At 38.9% G+C, this 23,620-nt stretch overlaps 1 protein-coding gene and 1 pseudogene across 4 annotated transcripts; both read right to left on the bottom strand.

Annotated features, from left to right (window-relative positions):
* Window positions 1-764: 764 nt before the first annotated feature.
* Window positions 765-23,020, bottom strand: LOC115743915 (general transcription factor IIE subunit 1-like). 4 transcript variants are annotated; one of them, XM_048280393.1, is made up of 11 exons: window positions 22,977-23,020; window positions 7,406-7,545; window positions 7,117-7,239; window positions 6,418-6,538; window positions 4,902-5,024; window positions 4,627-4,736; window positions 4,337-4,520; window positions 3,187-3,384; window positions 2,350-2,583; window positions 2,058-2,253; window positions 765-1,151 (listed from the first exon to the last, which is right to left on the bottom strand). In XM_048280393.1, the coding sequence occupies exons 2-11, from the start codon at window positions 7,426-7,428 to the stop codon at window positions 1,057-1,059; spliced, it is 1,407 nt and encodes a 468-aa protein (XP_048136350.1). In that variant the 5' UTR covers window positions 7,429-7,545; window positions 22,977-23,020; the 3' UTR covers window positions 765-1,056. The 4 variants fall into 4 exon arrangements, with proteins under 4 accessions (XP_048136350.1, XP_030534798.1, XP_030534805.1 ...); XM_030678938.2 differs by having other exon boundaries at window positions 7,406-7,495; window positions 22,932-22,993; XM_030678945.2 differs by lacking the exons at window positions 7,406-7,545; window positions 22,977-23,020 and adding an exon at window positions 22,864-22,935.
* Window positions 17,806-22,445, bottom strand: LOC115740658 (annotated as a pseudogene).
* Window positions 23,021-23,620: the final 600 nt, after the last annotated feature.

Genomic DNA, 23,620 nt, shown 5'->3' with positions numbered 1-23,620 from the left:
AGATTGATTATAGAAAAGGGTTCGTGACCCCGGCCTTGACCATGTTTTATTATAATAGCTGTAAGGGTTCTTCGCCTATGAATGTGTTGGGACACGTTATTTTGCATGGGAGGTATCACTTGCTTCCTTCAGACTCTTCCTCTTTCGCACCACTTTTTCCCCCTGTTTAATCTAACACGGTTGAAATCGGGACTCGCCCCTCTCTCTCTCTCTCACTCTCTCTCTCTCTCTCTGGATGGCCGTGTCGTGCCGACACGAAAGGCAGATTAGCAAGCATCGAGAAGCTCTAGATGGGTTAGATTTCCACATGATGGACAAGAGAAACGTTTGTTAATCGGAGAGTCGGCAACGCACTGCGCGTGGGAGACCGAGTTGACTCGCCGAGCTGATCGGGACAACCCACCACGACGGGGAAGGCTTTTTAACATGAAATGTCAAATGGAGTAGTTGGCCTTGGCCACATCGAGGAAATTGTATTTAATTGAATCATTGCGCGACCAACTTCGGAAGAAAAGTTTCCGACCCAAAAAGAAAAACTTCGGGAGACAAGTCAACCGCCCACTACCCTCGCACGCACAAAGCGCACCCATCTCTGCGGGTGCTTGATTCACCATCACACTTGCAACAGCCCGGATTTGAGCTGGAAGAGCCAGGACTTAAAGCACAGTTCATTGACAATGACTCCATTCTATCTGTGTTAAGTCTTAAAATAGTCTACACTTGTACAATCCGGGTGCATCGAGACTTCGGCATGACAGAAAAGGGGATCAAAATCAAGATCATACATTTCTCCAGTGTGTTCTTCATGCTGCGAGTCGAGCACGATCCAAGACTCCTGAGCAGAATAATGAATGCAATGACTGTCTAACGTCTCCACCAAACGAACCTCGTCAGATCTTCAGAAAAACAATGTGGGTACAAGAGATGCAACACTTCATGGAGTCGTGCGCCACCTTGAGTTTTAAATCTTCAGCAGACGACGCAAAGTTTTTCTTTTCTTTTTGTTGGGTTAATCACGACAGGAAGTTCACCAGCCAGGAAAAGGAGGGATGCCCTTCAACCTTCCTCCCACTCCACGTCGTCATCATCCTCGCCCGACTCATCCGCTTGAACATTCAAGTCACCGACCTTATAACTATCACTTGGATTTCCTGTGTTGACCCAAAAAAGAAGCACATTCATAGTTGAAACAAATGAAACATGAGTCACCTATATAGGTGGGACCTTAATCAAAGTTAACCACCAAAAACCATATAAAGCACTTAGCTGCACCAGTCACTGAGAAGCAAGCACAAGGAAAACATCATCACATATATCAATATTCATGCAATTGAGAGGTAATTTCAGCAGAAGATATAACAACAAAGAATCCACAAAATACACCTCATATTTCTAGTGAATCCACCTGGTTAAAAGACGCAGTAGGTCTAGATTTGGAAGCAGCAATACTACAGAAGAGTAATACAGTACATCACTGCAACTGGATCTCCATACATGACTCCATGATGATGCTACCGCTCAAAGCGCAGCTATCTGACCATTTTATATTATACCTCGCTAACTCAGTGATGACTTCATTTAAATTCACCACATACAGCTTTTTCAACGTGTAACTGGAAGAATGCTACCTTAAAAGAGCTAAAGAAAGTATGTTGTCCAGTCGGAAAGTTTGCAAGCACTGAAAACTAGTTGAATCACTACAATCTCATTTGATAACAACTAGAGAAGGACAGAGAGAGCATCAACAAAATTGAGATCGTCTAAAAGTCACACAATCACTACACAAAACTATGGAAAACCAGTAAGTGAAGACATTCTCCATAAAGCATGCAGGTCTACCAATCATACTAATGAACTGGAACTAAAGCACGATTTGCATGGAACAATTACTTGGCTTTCAGAAGGTATCAACTCGACTCGATATCAGTTTAACCTAAATTAGTCTTCCTGTGTGGCTCGAAAGGAGCAGCTATCTTGTTCCCTTACTTTAGATGCTTGACCCCAGCAGTAGCTTATGAAGGTAGAGAAACTGAAAAAATGATAGCCCAACCACTCACCTGCATATTGAGCTTCTTCCCAAACAACATCCTCGGGATCACGTTTAGCCTTCATGCCCACTTGACGGGAGGAAGATGTATCAGAATGACCGTCGGCGGTATTTGAATCAGATGGCTGCTGTTGCTTCCTTGCAGATTCTTCCTGTTCCTGCTGTTTCTTGAGGAGAGCAGCATAGTATGCTTTTATATACTCATCCTGAATACAGATAGTTACGTTCAACACTGTCTTTAAGTACGATGACCACTATTGTAGAACTGTAAAACGTAACGGGCGCGTCAAAAAAGCACAAACCTGCAAACTTTTCTTATCATCACTCTGGACAGTCGATTTCTTGTCATCTGACAACTGAGAGGACATCGGAGTACTCTCCATCTTTGATTCCTCCCCAACCTCTCCACGCTGTTCTTTTGTAAGGTTCATTCCTTGCTTAATCATCCACGGTGGTAAAACTTTCAAAGGTGCGGTAGCCACTTCAGATTTGACATCCTCTTCCTTCCCCTCAAGACCAGCAAAGGAAACTTCAACCTGCCAAGTTCAGTCCGTAAGTCGCAAAATGAATAATTGCATTGAACTAGTGAAGTACAAAAAAAAAAAAAAAAGCACATATTTTTAATCTTCTACATTATCACCAGAATACTATTGCATGCAGATCCAGATAAAAAGTAGGCAATACTGAGAGGCATGGATTAGACATGATGAATTCCGCAAGTAAGAACCAGATTGCTTATAAATAGAGAAAAACAACTTCTTGAGCTACACAGGCATAATCAGAAGCTTACACCAAAAAAAGCAACCAAAAATTAGATTCCACATGAGATGTAGCAAAAGAAAAGGCAAAAGGTGCTCGGGTGGTGAGTTAACTCATACATGCTTATCAAAGATCTATCCTCAGTCATACTTTTAAGCAGGCCAAGTTCTAAATTACACAATTAGGTTGGTAAATGAGGTCCTACTTTAGGCCAAGCACTGAATATCAATTGTCTGTCATAGACAGACCGGTGTAACAATTTCAGACCAAAGACACGTGACTAAGATAGCTGAGAGTTGCAGCAAAAAAAAGACAACCACATGCTCTAAGAGCCCATTTTCAATATCGAAAAAGGAAAAAAGCACCGAGAAGGAAACAACCTTTGTGTCACCAAGAAACGGCATTGGTGTTCCACCATATCCTTGGGAGGATTTAGAGCCATCATTAGCACCAGCATCACCGCTTCCTCCACGACCAGCAGCATGTGCACGAGCTTCCCATGCTTGAAGACTTCCAAATTCTGGAACTGGCAGATCTTTGACTCTGCTAAGTTGATCCATCAGTGGCTTCAACTGTACCTGGAGTCACCTCAGTGGCTTCAATATGAGGAAGGGTCCGAGAGGATTTACACTTAAGTACAAAGAACAAGAAACGTGAGCACTAACTATCACTCTTTGACCAGAGAAATCAACTTGGTCAACCAAAATCATGTGAACAAAACACCGTAAGAAGTTTCAAGGTGCTTTACTGTAGTAAGCACGAATCTAAATGCTTGCATATTTAAAGCAGAGATAAGTGTGCAAAAATTTGCCACAACAAGGAAGAGCTTCGCTCCAATTACTTCTCATCTAATATAATTTCATGGAAAACTGTGTATAGGTCCCTCCGGCATTTTTTTCACCTCCAAAAGACATACTTTGTGGACTACGACTCCACTAACAAGGTATCCAACTAAACAGGATCCAGTCAGATAAGCATAAAAGTAATTGGACTCGCATTCAATAATTAGATCCCAAACTCATAATAACGCAAAAACATTCAACTCCTAACCTCTTACGACTTTGATTTAGCTTATGTTAGTATTTATCCCCCTCCCAGTGAAGACATGCCATTTCTCAGAGCTGTTTCAAAAATATACAAAAACAGTGTTTTTAGAAGTATATCGAAATGCGAATCAACTGGAAGAACACACCAGTTTCAGGTTTAGCCCTGTAATCACAGTAAATACCTCAAGTTCAACAACTGAAGGACTATCAAGCACATGACAAAGATAATTCAATTTAGCAGGATCTGTGTTTCTCTATAGTTTACAAATAAAAAAACTAGCAATGCAGTCCAACCGTAATTCTTCATAGAAGGCACTGCAAAACAGTTAATCTTTACAGCCGAGACATGAAAATGTCAGCCACTAATTTGCCATTAAAAATTATTTGCCATAAAAGTTGCGTCTGAATTTTGCAAGAAATCCAATCATTCAAAGTAATCAAGCACTGGCACTAGTACTATAAACAAGAATATCGAGATAACAACCTCCATTTTCTGAAGCGTGTCCTTTAATTTTTCACGCCTACGCCTTCTTGCATTATCATCCCCATCCCCCGCTTCTTGGGCAGCTAGCTTGTCACTCTCTGCCACAAGTTCCCCATTGCAACTTTCACAATGGAAGTATTCATCCTCCAAAGATACCAAACGCAAGGCATCCAATGCTGTGTATCTGGACAGATAATGTGGTAAGTTGAGACTTCTAAAATACTGCTATCAAGAATGTTCACAATAACTCCCCCATAACTTGAGAAATTAAAAGATGCAGCAGTGAGAACCTTCTGCTACAATTAGGGCATATATACTCCTGCACTGTGTTCTTGTTCTCTAGCTCATCCTTTAACTTCTTCTTCAATCGATGCAATCTGTATCTAACGACATCATGAATCTGTAGAACATTTTTTTTTAATTAGGCAATTGCAAAGGACGATTGAAAACAGAACTCTCTTAAGGGAAATAAATTAAGCCATCGAGCAGGGAAAATAAACATCTGTTCTTTCTCCCATCCTATTTTGGCACTCAGGTTACTGGAATCAAGTTAGATGAACAAAACCTGTGAATAATCTAGACAGCAGTATGAGTGTGTGTGAAGCTTTATCTTCTCCTCTCCCTCCTTACCAATACCATCACCTGTGGCAGCTATGGCAGCGCTAAATATCTTTGCACCCTTAGCTGTCTGTGAAACAATGAGAATCAATCACAAATCCTGAAGATAATGATTTTCGTCCTATAAGATCACTCGTAGATATCAGTAAACAAAACAAATGATATTTCATGCTGCTAAACCAGAATACTCAAGAATCAAACTTCAAATGTTAAACGTCTGCATTAACGCTGTACTCAGATGAGTAGCCCAATGTATCGGAAGAAGCCTTTACATTAAGGAAAACAGCAACAAAAAAATGTTAAAGCTTCAGTAACCAATACAGACGTAGCTAGACTGCCTAGACTAGTGTTAGCAAATAGCCGTCAATAGCACAGTGTAGCATAAAATAAGAACGAGTTCCAAAGGCAAAATTTCAGAAAATTATGACTACGCCGATCACAGGATTAGTCAATCACGGATTATTCAATTCAGAACCAACTTCCCCTCCAAAAAATTGCCAATGGATGCAATATATTTTCAGAACATAAAATAGACACCTCCATCAATCTAATAGGCAAATGAGAGATGTGTTCAGAATCACCAATTGAAAATTGGAGTGAGATGAACAATATACTATACTTAAGTGCAGAGTGATTTTAGATTCAGAAACTGTCTCAGGTTAGCATCGGGTAGTTTTTCATACGAGATGCCACAGATGACAGCAACTGGCAAGCGACCGCATACAACAATGACAACCACCAATCCTTATCCCACTAAGTGGCAAGTGACCGCATAGTTGGGGAAAAGAGAGATGCTATTTACAGGAAAATATGACAACGACATTGTTCATCAAGAAAGATAGTGAACATTTCATGTGGAGGAGAATCTATGATTAAATTAGCATTTGGAGACATATTAGTGCGGTAATTCAGGCAGCTGCTATCTTGTAGACTTAATTACATGCTACAACCAGACAAAAGCACATTATAAAGAACAGCCAACAATAAATGAAAGGAAATGATCCTTTACATATCTCTTTCTTTTTTTCTTTTTCTTTTTGTGTCTTTTTCTTTTTCTTTTTCTTTTCAGTTTTGCATAGCAAGAATTGTAATAATCATGTAACTAGGAAAGACAATAAGAGGCAAATGAATTCAGATTAAGTAATGCTATCTGGCCTCACTCTATCAGTTCGGTAGCTGTTGGTCTGACGGATAGGGAGAGAAAATTAACTGTTGCAAAAACAACTATCCAAATAATTATACAAGTCATAGACTACAGCATAACAATCATGCACTCGAAGCCAATTGAACTAATCATCCATGTAAATATTACTCATCTTCAATGCTTCCTTCACAATGGATTACAAACTTCAGTGACAAGAAAGCATATCTAGAACATAATGGACCAACAATGATTCACAAGAACATTCCCATATACCAAGATTAGAGGCTTGAGAAAAGGAAAAGTTCATTAAAATTCATACCTCTCTTCTATGATCTCGCGTAACTAGTTTTTCTTCTTCCAAGAATCGAAGGGTCCGTCTTAGTTGCTTGGAATGCAAACTTAAAGCCTTTGCCAAATCCTCCTCTCTAACCCATTGTCGTCTATAACAAGAAACAGAATAATACTTGTCAACGCTTGTAAAAGAAAAACACCAACCAACCTACCATATGTTACACTGCTCGGCAAAGACGAAGACAAGATCCAACCAAATCAGAATCAGAAAAACCATTTAATTTCACTAAGCCCTTTTGCACGCAACAAGCTATCTGGGATTTACCAGAGTCTGACCACAATTTACGGAATCCGACTTATTGACTTCACGGACAAATACCGTGCTACAGCAGGGCATTAAAAGCCACACCATAACTTCACTGTACACTTTCAATCCTTGTAAAAGAAGACTATTGACAAACTTATTGACCGGACAACAATATCGTATCCGCGAATTGAGATTGCCAAGACAGTGTTGCACTCAATCTGAGCTCACCCGTTGTTATGTCCAAAATCAACTCAACCCTGCTCTCTCAAACTTAACTTGACTTCAGTTGACCTCAAATTCTCCTATAATCGATCAAAAGAGACTCCACCCTCCCATTTACTTCCCCGGAGCGAAAGCAGCGTTCTATCTTCACCATCTCGCCAAAACTGAAGAAACAAAACATGGATAACCAAAGCCGACCTTGTGAGAGCATCAAGCACCACAACCACGATGCCACGATTGTCGCTGCGTCCCGTCTTGGGCTGATTCTCCCCCTTCGTGGTGAAATCATCGTAAAACGCTCTAGCCACGAGCTTCACCAGCCTAATCCACAGCACCATGAGGAACAAAACAATCCAAAAAAACAAAAAATAATCAAGCCCCAATTCGACGAACCGGAAATTCTCCCACTGATTCAGGGTCGAGTATTTCGAAATTGACGCCCAATGAAATCATCACTTCGAAGCCCTGAGGAACCGCTTTGGTTTACCTGTTGAATGGCTCGATGCTCATCTCTTTCGCCGGCGATCACAGAGCGAACTGCGAGGCTTGTTCGCCGAATCAATCAGGTATGACGAAATTCGTCAACTTCCGGTTCGGACTGCCTCTTCTCACGTGGTCGTTCTCTGTCTAGCACGCTCTGTGACGTTCTCCTCTCGGGGAGGAGATCCGCGACCGAATGCTTCCGGTCGTGCTCTTCTGAACATTGTAAAGTGGGGGGCGAGATTGCAAGGAAACCCCTGAAATTCTTGGATATTGCGGTAAAGTCGGTGGAAGAATAAACTTTTGCTTCTTTTGCCCATGGATTGACCAATCCTCTGTTAATTTTTCCCCTGCGACTGTTAGATTAGACGAACTTCCGGGGTGATTAAAATTTACACACTTTTAAAAGGACTCTATGGAAGTAAAGTTTACGCAATTTGACTGGATAAGATCAAAGCTGCAGTTGGTCGTTCGGATTTGAATTAAAATTGAATAGGATAAGGTAGGATTAAAAATCCTCTGCAGATCCTCCTCCCACGTTAGGCGGAGAAGGCAAACCGCCATCAGATATGCCATCGACTCTATAAACATGGAAAGGGAGTCCGGCATCGTCACCAAGAACACCTTCTTTTTAAGAAGCTCGAACCGTGAATACACGTCCCTACCATGCTGAATTGCGAATCACAAAATCATCTTAATACAAAATGCAAATTCCATCAATATCACATTCCTTAGCAATTGCTCGATCAAGCAATTCCACAGCAAATAACGACAATGAGAGAATAGAAGAGATGAAATCGATCAAGTAAACATGCATTTTTTTTTTTTTTGGGTCAAGAGTAAATATGCATTCAACATGATTCAGAACATCAAGTTTCGGATTCGTAAACTTTCGGAATATATTATGCTTCCTTTATTTTGCAAAAAATGAGTGGTTTTGTTGAAGTATATTTATGGATATTGGAGATTTCCATATTAGAGAATAACCTTAGATTAATTCTTAAATATTAGAGATATTATTTGATATTTCGTGATTCCCTATTTTCTTATTATAATAGATTATTTCCTTTCCTGTGAATATTATTTTGGGTATAAATACCTTTTTCTAATAAAGTGTAATAGCCAATTGAGTAAAGATGTTGTGTTTATTGATTCCCTCTCTCTTGAAGAACCTACTAGAATTATTTTACATGCTATAAAGTCGAGAATGAACCAAATTAAGCCATAATATTTTCTTCCTTTATGTCATTTTTAGTCATCTCATCTCTATTTTGTCGATATTCAACAACGCTATCATGTTATTCGTTGTGGTACTCTCTTTTAAATGCAAGCATCATCGATGAACGAAGCCGCCATCAAATATCTAGGTAGCTGTGAATGCCGGAGTCAAGCACATCTTCAACAAGCAACTAAAGTTGAGCACTATGGAGGTGATGCAATTTAGTTTGCCACAATTCAAGTTGGGTTTCCACACAATTCGATCAAGGTTGTATGAGAAAGATGTGTCAACTTTCTGATTATGTGTTTCTTCGGTGCTTGTCAAATCCGGTGGCGTTATGGATTACATTTAATTTGTTGTGTCAAGTCCGGCTTACACAGTTATCGTTATCTCGTTATCTTGAATCCGGTTTGATGTGTCCAACATCTTTTGTTTAGTGTAAGGTCTGGCTTACACGATGCTTGGTCACTTTGGATGAAAGTTGCACTTACTAGATGCAAGCTGGATGCTCCAACTTGAGGGGGAGTGTTAAAGTACATTTATGGATGTTGGAGATTTCCCTATTATGAAATATTCTTAGAGATATTCTTAAATATTATGGATGTTATTAGATATTTCGCGATTTCCTATTTCCTCGTTAAAATAGATTGTTTCCTTTCCCATGCATATTGTTTTGGGTGTAATGACAAGCCAATTGAGTAAAGATGTAGTCTTTATTGATTCCCTTTCCCTCTCTTGAAAATCCTAGACTTATTTTACAGATTTGAAAAAAAAAAATTCAAAAATTGATCGTTTTTATGGCTGACAAAAACAAATGAGCAAAAAATATTTTTCTCGTTTACACAAATGTTTAGATACAAACTTGTTATCGGTAACAAATGAGCAAAAAAAATATTTTCCTCGTTTCTGCAGATGGGTAGACACAAATTGTTATTGGTGATAGAAATATTTTGCATTGACTAATCATTTTGAACAAATATTTTTAGAAAAATGTTATTCAAAATTACTTATTTTTCGCGAAATAAATTGAGGCATGATTGCTTCTTCTTCTTTTTTGGTCGAAAACAACTTGAGTCCTTGGCTCGCTAGTTTATTGACAATGAAGATATTAACGACTGTTTATTTGTTTAATTGGTTGCCCGTTTGCGCCGAATACATTACGTACATTGTCTATCTGAACCAATGAAGCTTCTCCAAGATATGTTTATCCGTTAAGTTAGCAGGAAAAAGAAAGGGCATGAAAAGAAAAAGGAGAACGATAATAATTTGAACTTTTTCAAATGGTTTTGCAATATTTACTACATATTTTTTAACAGAATCATTTTAAAATTTTTCCTAATTTATTTTGGGTCAATTTTTTTTTTCCTAATTAGAAACATCAATTCAAGACTAACGGGTTTACGTGTAAATGTCACTTAAACAGGTCACCAGAGATAATTTAAAGACAAATTGGATAGGCAATGTTAGCTATCAAGGCTCCGTTCGGTTAGTGAAAAATATGATACTTCTGAAAAATATTTTTCAAGAATTCATTTTTCAGAAAAATGACAATATTTTTCGTTGTTTGGCTAAAACATGAAAATGAATTGAAAAATATTTTTTATCGTTTGGTAAAAAAAAAATTCGTCGTTTGATTTTCTATGCTGTCGTTTGGTTGAAAAGTGCTAACGTGGATTGATCATCTTACGTGACATGATTGGCGTTAAAGTTGAATTCTTTTTACATTTTTTAATAATATTTTAATTTTTTTTTTAGTTTTTCATCTTCTTTCTTTTTCTTTTATTTCTTCCTCTGCTGGTCTCCGGCCATAAGCGAGCTCATCCCTCGATTGTTGCCAACGATCAACATAAGAAGAAAAAAAAGAAAAGAAGAAAAAAAAAAAGAATGTGAAGTTGTGTGGGGAGGAAAGAGAAAGAAAAATGATATGATTTTCTCTTTTAAAAAGGAAGAAATCATTTTCCCCACTTTTGAAAGGTATTTTTCATTAATAAAAAAAAATTTCTTGACTAGTTTATTTTCCATGAGCCGAACTGAAAACTCCAGAAAGGCTAGACTCTAGATTCACTTCTTTGTGAGTAAATATCAAAATATATTTTTTAAGTTGTTTCCTAGCTCCGTTTGTTTCATGAAAAATGAGGTGATTCTGGAAAATATTTTTTGAGAAGTCATTTTTCAGGAAAATAAAGATATTTTTCGATGTTCGGCAGGAACCTCAAAATGAAGTAGAAAATATTTTATGGTGCTTGGTATGGAAAATAGGATTTGGTTTTCCTCCATGCAACTATTTTAGTTATTTTGATTTGGATATGTGCACGGGAAGTCATAAACTTGTCTAGAGAGTGCAACTAGTTCTTAAAACTTAAGAAAAGTGCAATCAAGTCCTAAAACTTATCAAATTGGTTTATACAAGTCCTTTCGTTAATTCCGTCCATTTAGGCTAATGGAAAATGCTAACTCATTTTTGCTTTAAAATTTTCTCTCTCCTGCATGATGACTAAAATATGAAAATTAAGGCTGAAACAAAATAATAAAAAAATATATTTTAAGAAAAATGACTGAATGATTATTTTTTTTTATTCACAACCTTAATTAAATAAAATAAAAAAGGTATTTTTAGCAAAGAAAAAAAGAAAGGAGAGGCAAGGGTAAAGGCAATGGTTCCTTGCCGCTGCCGCCCCCATCGTCGAAAAGAGCCGATGAGGGCTCGATGAGTGCTGGCGGGGGCTGAGGCTCTCCACCTAAAGCTGAGTGAGGACCACCATAGTTGAGCAAGGGTCGACGACCCTTGCTTACCGGTGGTAGGGGTGATCGGTTCTCGGTCCGATCCGGTCCGGTTCCCCATAAAAATTGGGAACCGGACCGTTGATTCGGGTTTCCATTTTTCGAAATCGGGGACCGGACCAATCACTCTAGGAATTGAGAATTGGATCGAACCGTTGGTCCGGTTCCCGATCAGTTCCAAGGAACCCATAACATTTTTGAGTCTATATTTGAGTCTCAAATTAGCAAATCTCTCTGGTGTATTCATTTTTCAGAACATGCTCGATGGCCTTAGAAGCTACGAGTCCAGGTGACTCTCAAATCTCATTACAGCCAAGAATCTTGAAAACTTGAAAGAAAATTTATTTTTCAATTGAGGTTCTTGTGAGATATGACCATGTGACACCCTCGCTTGGGATGTGTGACCTCTGCAAGGGGTTGAGCGGGGGTGGTGGTGTGGACTATCGCTGCTGGAACTTGTGAGAGACGTGAAGGCTGAAGAGGAAGAAGGCTACGAAGTGCAAAAGAAAGAAGCAAATCCTAAACAATAAACAATGCGGTTTTTTTTTTAAAAAAAAATCGATCTATCTGGTCCAAGCAATCTGATCCTATGTCCCTAGAACCGAGAACCGAACCGCCCGACCGCCGGTTCCAATATTAAGAATCGGAAACCGAACTAGACTCGTGTAGAACTAGGAACTAGACCACCGATCCTGTCTGGTCCAAGTGGCTCCCGATTCGGGTGGTCCGATTTGCTCACCCCTAATCGGTGGTGGTCCTCGGCGAGGGTCGCAGTCCAAGCCACGGTCCGGTCAAGGGCTACCACCGATGGCCGAGGGTCGCAACCTACGCCATGGTCTAGTCAAGGGCCATCACAATTGAGCAAGGGCGACGACCCTCGCTCGAGATCTGGTTGGAGGGCTATGGCCCTCATCTATGGTCGGTGTGGGTTGTCGGGCCTCACCATGGCCCCGGCGACCCTCGCCGGCCCTTTTTCGAAGATGAGGATGACGGTGGCAATCGGCAAGGGTGACACCCTTGCCTCTATTTTTTTTTTTTCGTTTTTATGTTTTGCATAAGTGCATTTTTTTATTTAATTTAATTAAAGTTTTGATTAAAAAATAAGACATTAGCCATTAGGCCAAAACGACGTCGTTTTGGCTTTAATTTTCATATTTTAGCCACGTTATCATCATGCAGCAGAGAGAAAATGCTAAAAAAAACTACGTCTGCATTTTTTGTTAGTCCGAATAGATAGAATTAACGGAAGGACTTGATTGCATCGACTTGACGAGTTTTAGAACTTGATTGCATTTTTTGTAAGTCTTAAAACTCAATTGCACTTTTGTGGTAAATTTTAGGACTTTCAGTGCACTCTTCCCATTTTTATTTTTATTAATAATTTTTATTTTTTCTTTTTAAAAATTTTGAAATTTTCATTTTTTTTTCTCTTTTCTCTTTTCTTTTTCCTTTTTTATTTTCCCTTTTTCTTGGTTCTTAGGCGAGGCTTGGCCTCGCCTGTGGCTAGCAAGGCTCAACCTTGCTCTCCTGTCGTTGGTCGCCGGCCTTGGCCGTGACCAGCCAAAGAAGAAGGGACAAGAAAAGAAAAGAAAAATAAAAAAGTGATAAAATAAAAAGAAAAAGAAAGTAAAAAATCATTAAAAAGAAAATGAATGTAAAGGAGTGTAGGAAGAAAAGATGAGGAAAAATATTTTCTTTTTCTAAAAAAAAATTCCCTACTTTTGGAAGTGAAAAATATTTTCCTTGACTCATTTGTTTTCCATGAACCCAACAACAAAAAATTCGTAAAATGTTTTTCTAAAAGTTGTTTTTGGCGAAACGAAAAGAGCCTAAGATTCCATTTATTTCGCCAAAAATAAATTATTTGAAAAAAAATTTCCTAAAAATAATCGCTTTCATCGCTTACAAAAATGAATGAACAAAACACATTTCATAATCAACGAAAATATTTAAACAAATGAGAATAATTTTATATATTAATAATTTTCAAGTAATACAAGTAATTATTTTTAAAATAACGGCTTTTAAATCATTTTTTTGTGTGAAAACAACCTAAATTAATGCAATCATTTATCCTTTTTACTGTTGATTTGTACCATTTTGGTGATCAAGGCCAATTCGTGAGCACGCTTACACATTGCATTACCCCCGGACTGATGAGAAAATATTGCGTGCAGTAGCAAAGCCAACGTGGCCCAGATCACCTTTTATCTTGGGACACGTGAATTTTATAGCCTCATTTAGACGTGGCCGGTTCGTCCGAACCGCCAGTTCCTTCGATTCCTAGAAAAGGTGGAACCGCCGGTTACGGTTCCTGGGCCCAACGGCTCTTTCCCCTCGGACCTCCCTTTTTTTTTTTAAATAAAAAATGGGTCGAAACCGGCGATTCCGGTTCAGGATCGAAACTGTGGGCCCGATCAACGGGCCGGTTCGGGGTCGCAACCGTGGGCCGAGTCAACGGGCTGGTTTCGGGCCCCCGGTTCCATTTGGCCATGTCTACTCACTTATCATAAATTTTTGAATCGTGCGGGCATTTCTCTCCCTCCCACCCAAAACTACGCCCAACCTTCCGGGTTTTGACGATGACGGCGGTTATCTTCCTCCCACCCAAATCGACGGGGACGCTCCGTGTTTGAGCGCGACGGTGGTTCTCTGACCGGCGGTTCTCTCCCTCCCACCCAAATCGACGCCCAAAACCTAGCGGAGACAACGCCCGGCCCCTGCGCTCTCTCCCCCAAATCGACGGGTCCAACGAACACGGCCTCCACCTCCGCCTTATCCTTTGTCTCCATCGCCAAATCGACGGGTATCGAATCAAAAACCTCTTCTTTTTTCCTTTCGATTCTTCGCTCACGTGTCTAGCTGAATTAGAGGTGGCCAAATGGACCCGTAGGCCCGGAACCGGCCCGTTGACCGGGCCCACGGTTTCATAATTGTGGGAACCGGCCCGAAACCGCCGGTTCTGGGCCGGTTCCGACCCGTTATTTTAAAATATATATATATAGGCCGGTGGGGCAAAAAGCCGTTGGGCTCTCTGCCCCACCAACCGAGCCCCCTCCCCCCCCACACACACCCCAACAACGGCTCTTTGGGCCGTTGGAAAAAAAAATTGAATTGTTTTTAATTCTTGCTTATAAATACCTATCATCCCCCTTTCATTTTTCTCACAAATCCTCTCAACAATTTTCTCAAATTCTCTCAACAATTTTCTCAAATTCTCTCAAATCCTCTCAATTTGCTCAAATTCTTTCAATTCGCTCAATTCTCTCAATCCCGCCTCAATTATCTCAATCGGATTTCCGATCAATTCTCTCAAAAATGGCAAGTGGAAGCTGAAATGCTAGAAATGGCAAGATGACTATGGGAGATTCCGAGTATCCTATTCCCGAATATGATTTTCGTGAGTATGCATGTTGGGAAGACAACGACGATAATATCAACACTGTCCCAATTCCGAACGTCGAGTACATCCCAACACAAGAAAGTCTTCATCCTCCTACTGGTGTCGAAGAAACGTCAACGTCAAATGAGCCGGAACGGAAGAGCCGAGATAGTACATCCTACTTGTGGCTACACTTCGACAAGGTACGTGATGAAGGCGAAGGTAAGTATAATATAAATTATAAATATTGTTCGCAAACATATAAATTTACTAAAGGAGACGGCTACGGGACATTCCGTCGGCATCGACGAAAAAAACATCCAACGCAGGCGGGGATGGACAATACGCAACAACAAATTTCCGGATACGCCAATTCTAATTATCATCCTTTATTTCGTTACACTGATGCACTTTATAAACAAACATGAGCTGAATATGTTGCCCTTGATCATGCTTCGTTTACTACTGGTGAAAATTTTAATTTGAAATATTTGATAAATACTGCGTTGGTTCCACAAACACCAATTATTCCAAAAAGTACTATTAATCGCGAAGTTTTTCATCTTTATAAAAAACGAAAAAAATCTTTAGCAAAATTTTTTGCGGAATTCAATGGACGTGTGCATATAGGTAGCGATATTTGGAGTAATTCTTGGCAAATTCATTCTTATATAGGTGTCACGTGTCATTGGATATGTGACGATTGGACTATTCAAAAAAGACTTATTGCATTTCAAGTTTTTGATTAAAGACATTCGACTCATAATAATTATAGAATAATTAGGCAAGTTTTAGAAGAATATAATTTGATAAATAAAATATTTTCAATTGATTTTGATAATGCCGCAGCAAATACCGCTTCTATTCCCGAATTAGAAAATATTTGCAAACCCACTTTTGGCGGACAATTTTTTCACATTATATGTGCTTGCCATGTTTTAAATTTATGTGTACAAGATGACTTACGAACTCTTGACACTTCTCTTTCCCCAATAAAGCGTGTAATTAAATTTTTATGGAGTCATGCCCATTTTATGAAATCATGGGGAAATTTTTGTAAACAACATGGGAGAAGGGCAAAAAGATTTCCAAAAAATATTCCGACTCGTTGGAATTCTACCTACGAGTTGCTTCGGCAAACTTTTGATTACAAAGATTTATTATGTATATTTATTTCACAAAATATTCTCGAAATTATTTTACTTCCGCAACATTGGGACGTTTCCAAAAAAAATTTAGATTTTTTGAAAATTTTTAATGATGCTACTAAAACTTTATCTGGTATTTATTATCCTACTACGCATTTATTTTTAATAGAGTGCTAATATTGGTAGTGTTTTTAGTGAATATGAAAATGATACTGAATTAGCTCAAACTATTTTAGTAATGCGAGAAAAATGGTTGCATTATTATTTCCAAATTTCTCTTGTCTATTTAGTTGGTATTTTTTTTTATCCACGTATTAAATTAGACGGTTTACTAGATTATTTGAATGTGTATTATCATGATTGTTTACATTTGAAAGATTCAATAGATATTTCAAATATACAATGAAATGTTAAAGAATCTATAGTAGTATTATATGGAGAATTTTGTAGTAGATATGATTTAAATGATTACGGATCTTTACAATCTACTGCCTCACGTAGCGAAAGTGGTAGTTCACTTAGTAGAGGGTATAATATGCTCAAGAGTAGGAAAAAAAAAACAAAAAAGGGCAACATGTAGTATTTCTGAATTAGAAAAATATTTAACCACTCAATTTGAGTTTCGTGATGCGGAACATAGTACAGATTTCGAAATCCTAAAGTGGCGAAAGAGTCACCAAATCGATTACCCGGTTCTCGCTCTCATCGCTCGCGAGATATTAGCAACCCTTTCTTCAACAATTGCAGTTGAACAATCATTTAGCGCTGGAGGATTAGTTTTTGACTCTCGCCGTTCAAGATTAAGCCCGAAGTTTGTGGAAGCTCAAGCTTGTGTCAACGATTGGACGAAGGCGAAATTTTGACACCAAGAGCTGGATCGAGAACACGAATTTTTTAGCGAGGATTGTGGAGATACCACCACCACGGGTACCACAACGGATAGCAACGATTGACGATGAGATAAGTTGGGGTTATCAAAGGTAAAAGAACTACATGGGCTTTGATTATTCCATCCCCAAGAAAATATGTAGACATTTAATGATAATTCATTAAGTTCAAGCCCATTCCTCCTCTCTCTCTTTTTTCCCCACATTTTATTACAATGTACAATTTGATTATATTTTATATTTTATTATGTTTATTTTATTATTTATTATTTAAAAAATTAAAAAAATTATATTAAAAAAAAAAAAAAAAAAAAAAAAAAGAAGAAGAAGAAGAAGAAGAAGAAGGAACCGGAAGTAATCGGCTCGGGAACCGGCCCGAAGCTGCCGGTTCCAAACCGGAACTGGAACCGGTATTTCCAAGGGCCGGTTCCGGTGTCTAAGCCGAATCGACATGTTTGGCTAGTAGGAAGATTTTCTATACAAGAATAAACTCGAAATGGAAGGACTTTCGTGACTGCATGATGAAATGGCCCGGACTGGCTGGTATTATCTCCTTTGTATACTTTCTCGATCTCTCTCTTAAACCTTCTTCAAGCTTTCGTTTCTTTGCTCGGAAATCCAAGAAGAGAGCTCGAAAGGTAATTGTCTCCAATTTACACCAAAATGTGTGTAGCTTTCGCTGAATCGGTTCGCTTATAAATTTGAGGATATGTATTGGCATGTGCGATAAGGAGGCTTTACCACTGTACTTCCCTTGGCAGTCGGAGGCGGTCCTTTTCTCGGACATCGGAAGACTTCCAGGACAAGTGCTTTGCTAGGTATGTACATTCTATGGCTCCACTTAGTCTCATGTACATGATAAGAGTAATTTGATTGCACCAAATATAACTTTAAAAGATCGAATCGTACAAATTCAGAAAGTTAGAAAATTCGATTGATTAAAAATAAATATCAGCGGATCGAATCGTATAAACCCCGAAACTTGAAAAACTAAATATGTACCTCACCCGTCATCAAATCACACCTCTTTAGTCGAGTCAACTCCAAAAGAGCGAGCCATGCAGGGCCAAGGTTTGACATTCGCTGTTCTTTTGTAAGATTCATTCCTTGCTGAATCAACCACGGTGGAAAGGGTACAACTTTCGGAGGTGCGGTAGCCACTTCAGATTTGACATCCTCTTCCTTCGCCTCAAGACCAGCAAAGGAAACTTCAACCTGCCAAGTTCAGTTCATAAGTCGCAATGCGAATGATTGCATTGAGCTAGTTTAAGTACAAGAAGACAAAAGCACATATGTTCAATCTCCTACATTATCGCCAGAATACAGTTGCATGCAGATCCAGTTAGATAAAAAAGGTAGGCAATACTGAGAGGCATGGATAAAATATGATGAATTATGCAAGAACCAGATTTGCTTATAAATAAAGAAGAACAACTGGATGAGCTACACAGGCATAATCAGAAGCTTACACCAAAAACAGTGACCAAAAATTAGATTCAACATAAGATGTAGCAGAAGAAAAGGCAAAAGAAGATCTATCCTCGGTCATACTTTCAAGCAGGCCAAGTTCTGAATTATCAAGGTTACTTTGGTAAATGAGGTCCTACTTCAACATCTCTCAATATGTTTAACGACTGTTGATAAGAGGCCAAGCACTGAATATCAATTATCTGTCACAGACAGACTGGTGTAACAATTTCGGGGCCAAAGACACGCGACTAAGATAGCTGAGAGCCGCAGCTTAAAAAAGACGACTACATGCTCTGAGAGCTCATTTTCAATATCAAAAAAGGGAAAAAGCGCCGAGAAGTAAACAACCTTTGTGTCGCCAAGAAACGGCATTGGCGTTCCACCATATCCTTGGGAGGATTTAGAGCCACCATTAGCACCAGCATCACCGCTTCCTCCACGACCAGCAGCGTGTGCACGAGCTTCCCATGCTTGAAGACTTCCAAATTCTGGAGCTGGCAGATCTTTGACTCTGCTGAGTTGATCCGTCAGTGGCTTCAACTGTACCTGGAGTCACCTCAGTGACTTCAATGTGAGGAAGGGTTCGAGAGGATTTACACCCAAGTACCAAAACCAAGAAACAATCAGCACTATCTATCATTCTTCGACCAAAGAAATCAACTTGATTACCCAAAATTTAAACAAAATCATGTAAACAAAACACTGTAAGAAGTTTCAAGGTGCTTTACTGCAGTAAGCACGAGTCTACATGCTTGCATATTTAAAGCATGCACTGCTACAAAGAAGTGTGCGAAAATTTGCGACAAGGAAGAGCTTGCTCCAATTACTTATAGCATCAAATATAATTTCATGGAAAACTGTGCATAGGTCCCTCCAGCATTTTTTTTCACCTCCTAAAGACATAATTTGTGGACTACGACTCCACTAACAAGGTGTCCGACTAAACAGGATCCAGTTAGATAAGCATAAAAGTAACTGGAACATCGAATGATTAGACCCCAAACTCATAATAACGCAAAAATATTTAACTCCTAAGGTTACGACTTTGATTTAGCTTATTTTAGTACTTACCCCTCCCAGTGAAGACATGCCATTTCTCAGAGCTGTTTCAAAGATATACAAAAAGAGTGTTTTCAGAAGTATATTGAAATGCGAATCAATTGGAAGAGCATACCAGATTTGGTTTTAGCTCTATAATCACCGTAAATACACGAAGTTCAACAACTGAAGGACTATCAAGCACACGACAGAGATAATTCAATTTGGCAGGATCTGTGTTTCTCCAAAGTTTATAAATAAAATAAGAACTAGTAATGCAATCCAACCGTAATTCTTCATAGAAGGCACTGCAAACCAGTTAATCTTTACAGCTGAGACATGAAAAAGTCAGCTACTAATTTGCCATAAATGTTGCCTCAGAACTTGCAAGTAATCCAATCATTCAAAGTAATAGAGCACTGGCACTAGTACTATAAACAAGAATATCGAGATAACAACCTCCATTTTCTGAAGTGTGTCCTTTAATTTTTCATGCCTACGCCTTCTTGCATTATCATCCCCATCCCCAGCTTCTTGGGCAGCTAGGTTGTCACTCTGTCACCAGCTTCCCATTGCAACTTTCACAATGGAAGTATTCATCCTCCAAAGATACCAAATGCAACGCATCCAATGCCGTGTATCTGGACAGATAATGTGGTAAGTTGAGACTTCTAAAAATGGTACCATCCAGAATGTTCACAATAACTCCCCCACAACTTGAAAAATTACAAGATGCGGCAGTGAGAACCTTCTGCTACAGTTAGGGCATATATACTCCTGAACTGTGTTCTTGTTCTCTAGCTCATCCTTTAACTTCTTCTTCCATTGATGCAATCAGTATCTAACGACATCATGAATCTGTAGAACATTTTTTACATTAGGCAATTGCAAACGATGATTGAAAACAGAACGCTCTTACGGGAAATAAATTAAGCCATCGAGCAGGGAAAATAAACATCTGTTCTTTTCTCCCATCCTATTTTGGCATTCAGGTTACTGAAATCAAGTTTGACGGAAAAACCTGCGCATAATCCAGACAGCAGTATGAGTGTGAGTGAAGCTTGATCTTCTCCTCTCCCTCCTTACCGATACCATCACCTGCGGCAGCTATGGCAGCGCTAAATATGTTTGCACCCTTAGCTGTCTGTGAAACAGTGAGAATCAATCATAAATCCCGAAGAAAATGATTTTCGTTCTGTAAGATCACTCATAGATATCGGTAAACAAAACAAATGATATTTCATGCTGCTAAACCAGAATACTTACGAATCAAACTTCAAATTTTAAACGTCAGCATGAACGCTGTACTCAGATGAGTAGCCCAATGTATCAGAAGAGGAAAACGGAAAGAAAAAATGTCAAAGGTTCAGTACCCAATACAGAGGTAGCTAGACTGGCTCGACTAGTGTTAGCAAATAGCTGTCAATAGCACAGTATAGCATAAAATAAGGAAGAGTTCCAAAAGGCGAAATTTCAGAAAATTATGACTACGCCCATCATAGGCAGGATTAATCAAACACAAATTATTCAATACAGAACCAACTTCCCCTCCATAAAATTGCCAATGGATGCAATAGATTTTCAGAACATAAAATAGACACCTCCACCCATCTAATAGGCATACAACAGATGTGTTAAAAATCGCCAATTGAAAATTGAAGTGAGATGAACAATATACTATTCGTAAGTGCAGAGTGATTTTAGATTCAGAAACTTTCTCGGGTTAGCATTGGGTAGATTTTCATTCAAGATGCCACAGATGACAGCAACTGGCAAGGGACTGTGTACAGCAACCGCCACAACATTAATTCCTTGTCACACTAAGTGGCAAGTGAATGCATAGTTCGGGAAAAGAAAGATGCTATTTACCGGAAAATATGACAAAACCACATTGTTCATCAAGAAAGATAGTGAAACATTTCATGTGGAGGAAAAACTATGATTAAATTAGCATTTGGAGGCGTAGCAGTTCGGTAATTCAGTCAGTTGTTATCTTCAATTACAAGCTACAAAAAAAAAAATTATTTCCAGACAAAGCATATCATAAAGAACAACGCCCACCAAAAACGAAAGAGAACATTCATTTTAGATATCTCCTTTTTTTCTTTGTCATTTTCTTTTCAGTTTTGTGAGGCGAGAATTGTAATATAATTATCTAAGTAGGAAAGACAGTAATAAGAGGCAAATGACTTCAGAAGAAGTAATGCTATCTGGCCTCACTCTATCAGTTCAGTAGCAACAGCCAAACCCTGCTGAACTGAAGGATAGGGCAGAGAAAATCAACTGTAGCAAAAGAAAACTATCTAACTAAGGTGTACAAGTCATAGACTACAGGATAACAATCATGCACCTCTCTTCCATGATATCGCGTAAGTAGTTTTTCTTCTTCCAAGAATCGAAGTGTCCGTCTTAGTTGCTTGGAACGCAAGCTTAGAGCCTTTGCCAAATCCACCTCTCTAACCCATTGCCGTCAATAACAAGAAACAGAATAATAAGTGCCAAAGCTTGTAAAAGAAAAACACCCAACCAAAATACCATACTTTACACTGCTCGGCAAAGACGAAGACAAGATCCAACCAAATCAGAATCAGAAAAACCATTAAATTTCACTAAGTCCTTTTACATGCAACGAGGTATCTGTGATTTACCAGAGTCTGATAACAGTTTACGGAATCCGACTTACTGACTCTACACTTTCAATCCTTGTAAAAGAACTATTGACAGATGTTATTGACCGGACAACATTATGTAACGTGAATTGAGATTGCCAAAACAGTATTGCACTCAATCTGAGCTCACCCGTTATTATGTCCAAAATCAACTCAATCCTGCTCTCTCAAACTTAACTTGACTTCATTTGACCTCAAATTCTCCTATAATCAATCAAAAGACTCCACCCTCCCCAATTCATTTACTTCCCCGGAGCGAAAGCAGCGTTCTATCTTCACCATTTTGCTAAAAGTGAAGAAACAAAACATGAATAGCCAAGCCGACCTTGTGAGAGCGTCAAGCACCACGACCGCGTCGCTGCATCCCGTTTTGTGCTGATTCTCCCCATTTCTGGTGAAATCATCGTAAAACACTCTAGCCACGAGCTTCACCAGCCTAATCCACAGCACCATGATGAACAAAAACAATCCAAAAAGGCTAGAATTTTCAAAATGATTACTTCAATGTCAATTTTTTAATAAACGAACACTTCAGTGTCAAAAATTTTTAAAACCTTCACTTCGCTTGAGTGTTAACTCCGATGAGCCACGCCAACTCATGTCATATTTTCGATGAGTCACGCCAGCTTATATCAAAGTTTGGAAGTTTGACACTTTAAGTGATCAAAAGTTTTGAAACTAAAATAAGCGTGTCCACTTTTGGCGTACTTTAACCGATCCAAAAACCAAAACCAATCGACAATCAAAAGAGCTCCAATTCAACGAACTAATAATTCTCCCCGCTGAATCAGGGTCGAGTATTTCGAAGTTGAAGCCCGAAAAAAAACAAAAATTCATCACTTTGAAGCCCTGAGGAATCGCTTTCGTTTACCTGTTGAATGGCTCGATGCTCATCTCTTCGGCAGGCGATCACAGAGCGAACTGCGAGGCGTGTTCGTGGAGTTTGGTTATGGATTCGTTAACTGCTTCTTCTCACGCGGTCACTCTCTGTTCAGCTCACGCTCTGCGACGTTCTCCTCTCGGAGAGGGGATCTGGCGACTGAACGCTTCAGGTTGTGCTCTCTCTGAACATTATATAGTAGGCGGCAAGAGGCTTCCTTGCAAGTCTCGGATATTGCGGAGAAGTCGGTGGAAGAATAAACATTTGCTTCTTTTACCCGTGGAATGACCAATCCTCCATTAATTTTGCCCCTGCGATTGTTACATTATACGAAATCTTTTGAGCCATTGGTAATCGATTAGGAAATTCCATAATCTGCAACTGGATTTTTAATTCTATGTAAAAGGCATTAGATGGAATTATTAATTTAGTAAGAATTTCAAATTTGATAGGTCGATCTATAAGGCCTTAGATTGACAATGAGATTTAAAAGAAATTGTGAAATTTGCTTTCCATATTTGACTTGAACTGATTGGATTGCTATATTTAAATGCATGTTGAAAGTCTCTGAAAAATATTGCATGCAGATAATTGATTAGATTCAGATAGAATTGCATGTTTAAGATAGGTTGCATTCTTTTTTTTTTTTGGAAAATGTAAGTATTATAAAGCAAATGAAGTACAGCAGCTTAGGGGCATCCCCAGCCTTATAAATAGTGTTAATAGTTCGAAAAGATAGAGGTAGGTA

Source organism: Rhodamnia argentea, chromosome 6, assembly GCF_020921035.1.
Source record: "Rhodamnia argentea isolate NSW1041297 chromosome 6, ASM2092103v1, whole genome shotgun sequence".
Lineage (NCBI taxonomy): Eukaryota > Viridiplantae > Streptophyta > Magnoliopsida > Myrtales > Myrtaceae > Rhodamnia > Rhodamnia argentea.
This window is presented reverse-complemented; position numbering and strand designations above follow the sequence as displayed.

What these genes read in the sequence shown, in the direction of transcription:
- LOC115743915 (XM_048280393.1), bottom strand. Translation starts at nt 7,428, where the DNA reads ATGAGCATCGAGCCATTCAACAG. An exon ending in AGCATCGAGCCATTCAACAG is followed by an intron (nt 7,240 to 7,405) that starts GTAAACCAAAGC and finishes GCTGTGGATTAG; the next exon opens with GCTGGTGAAGCTCGTGGCTA. An exon ending in ATGATAAGAAAAGTTTGCAG is followed by an intron (nt 2,254 to 2,349) that starts GTTTGTGCTTTT and finishes ATCTGTATTCAG; the next exon opens with GATGAGTATATAAAAGCATA.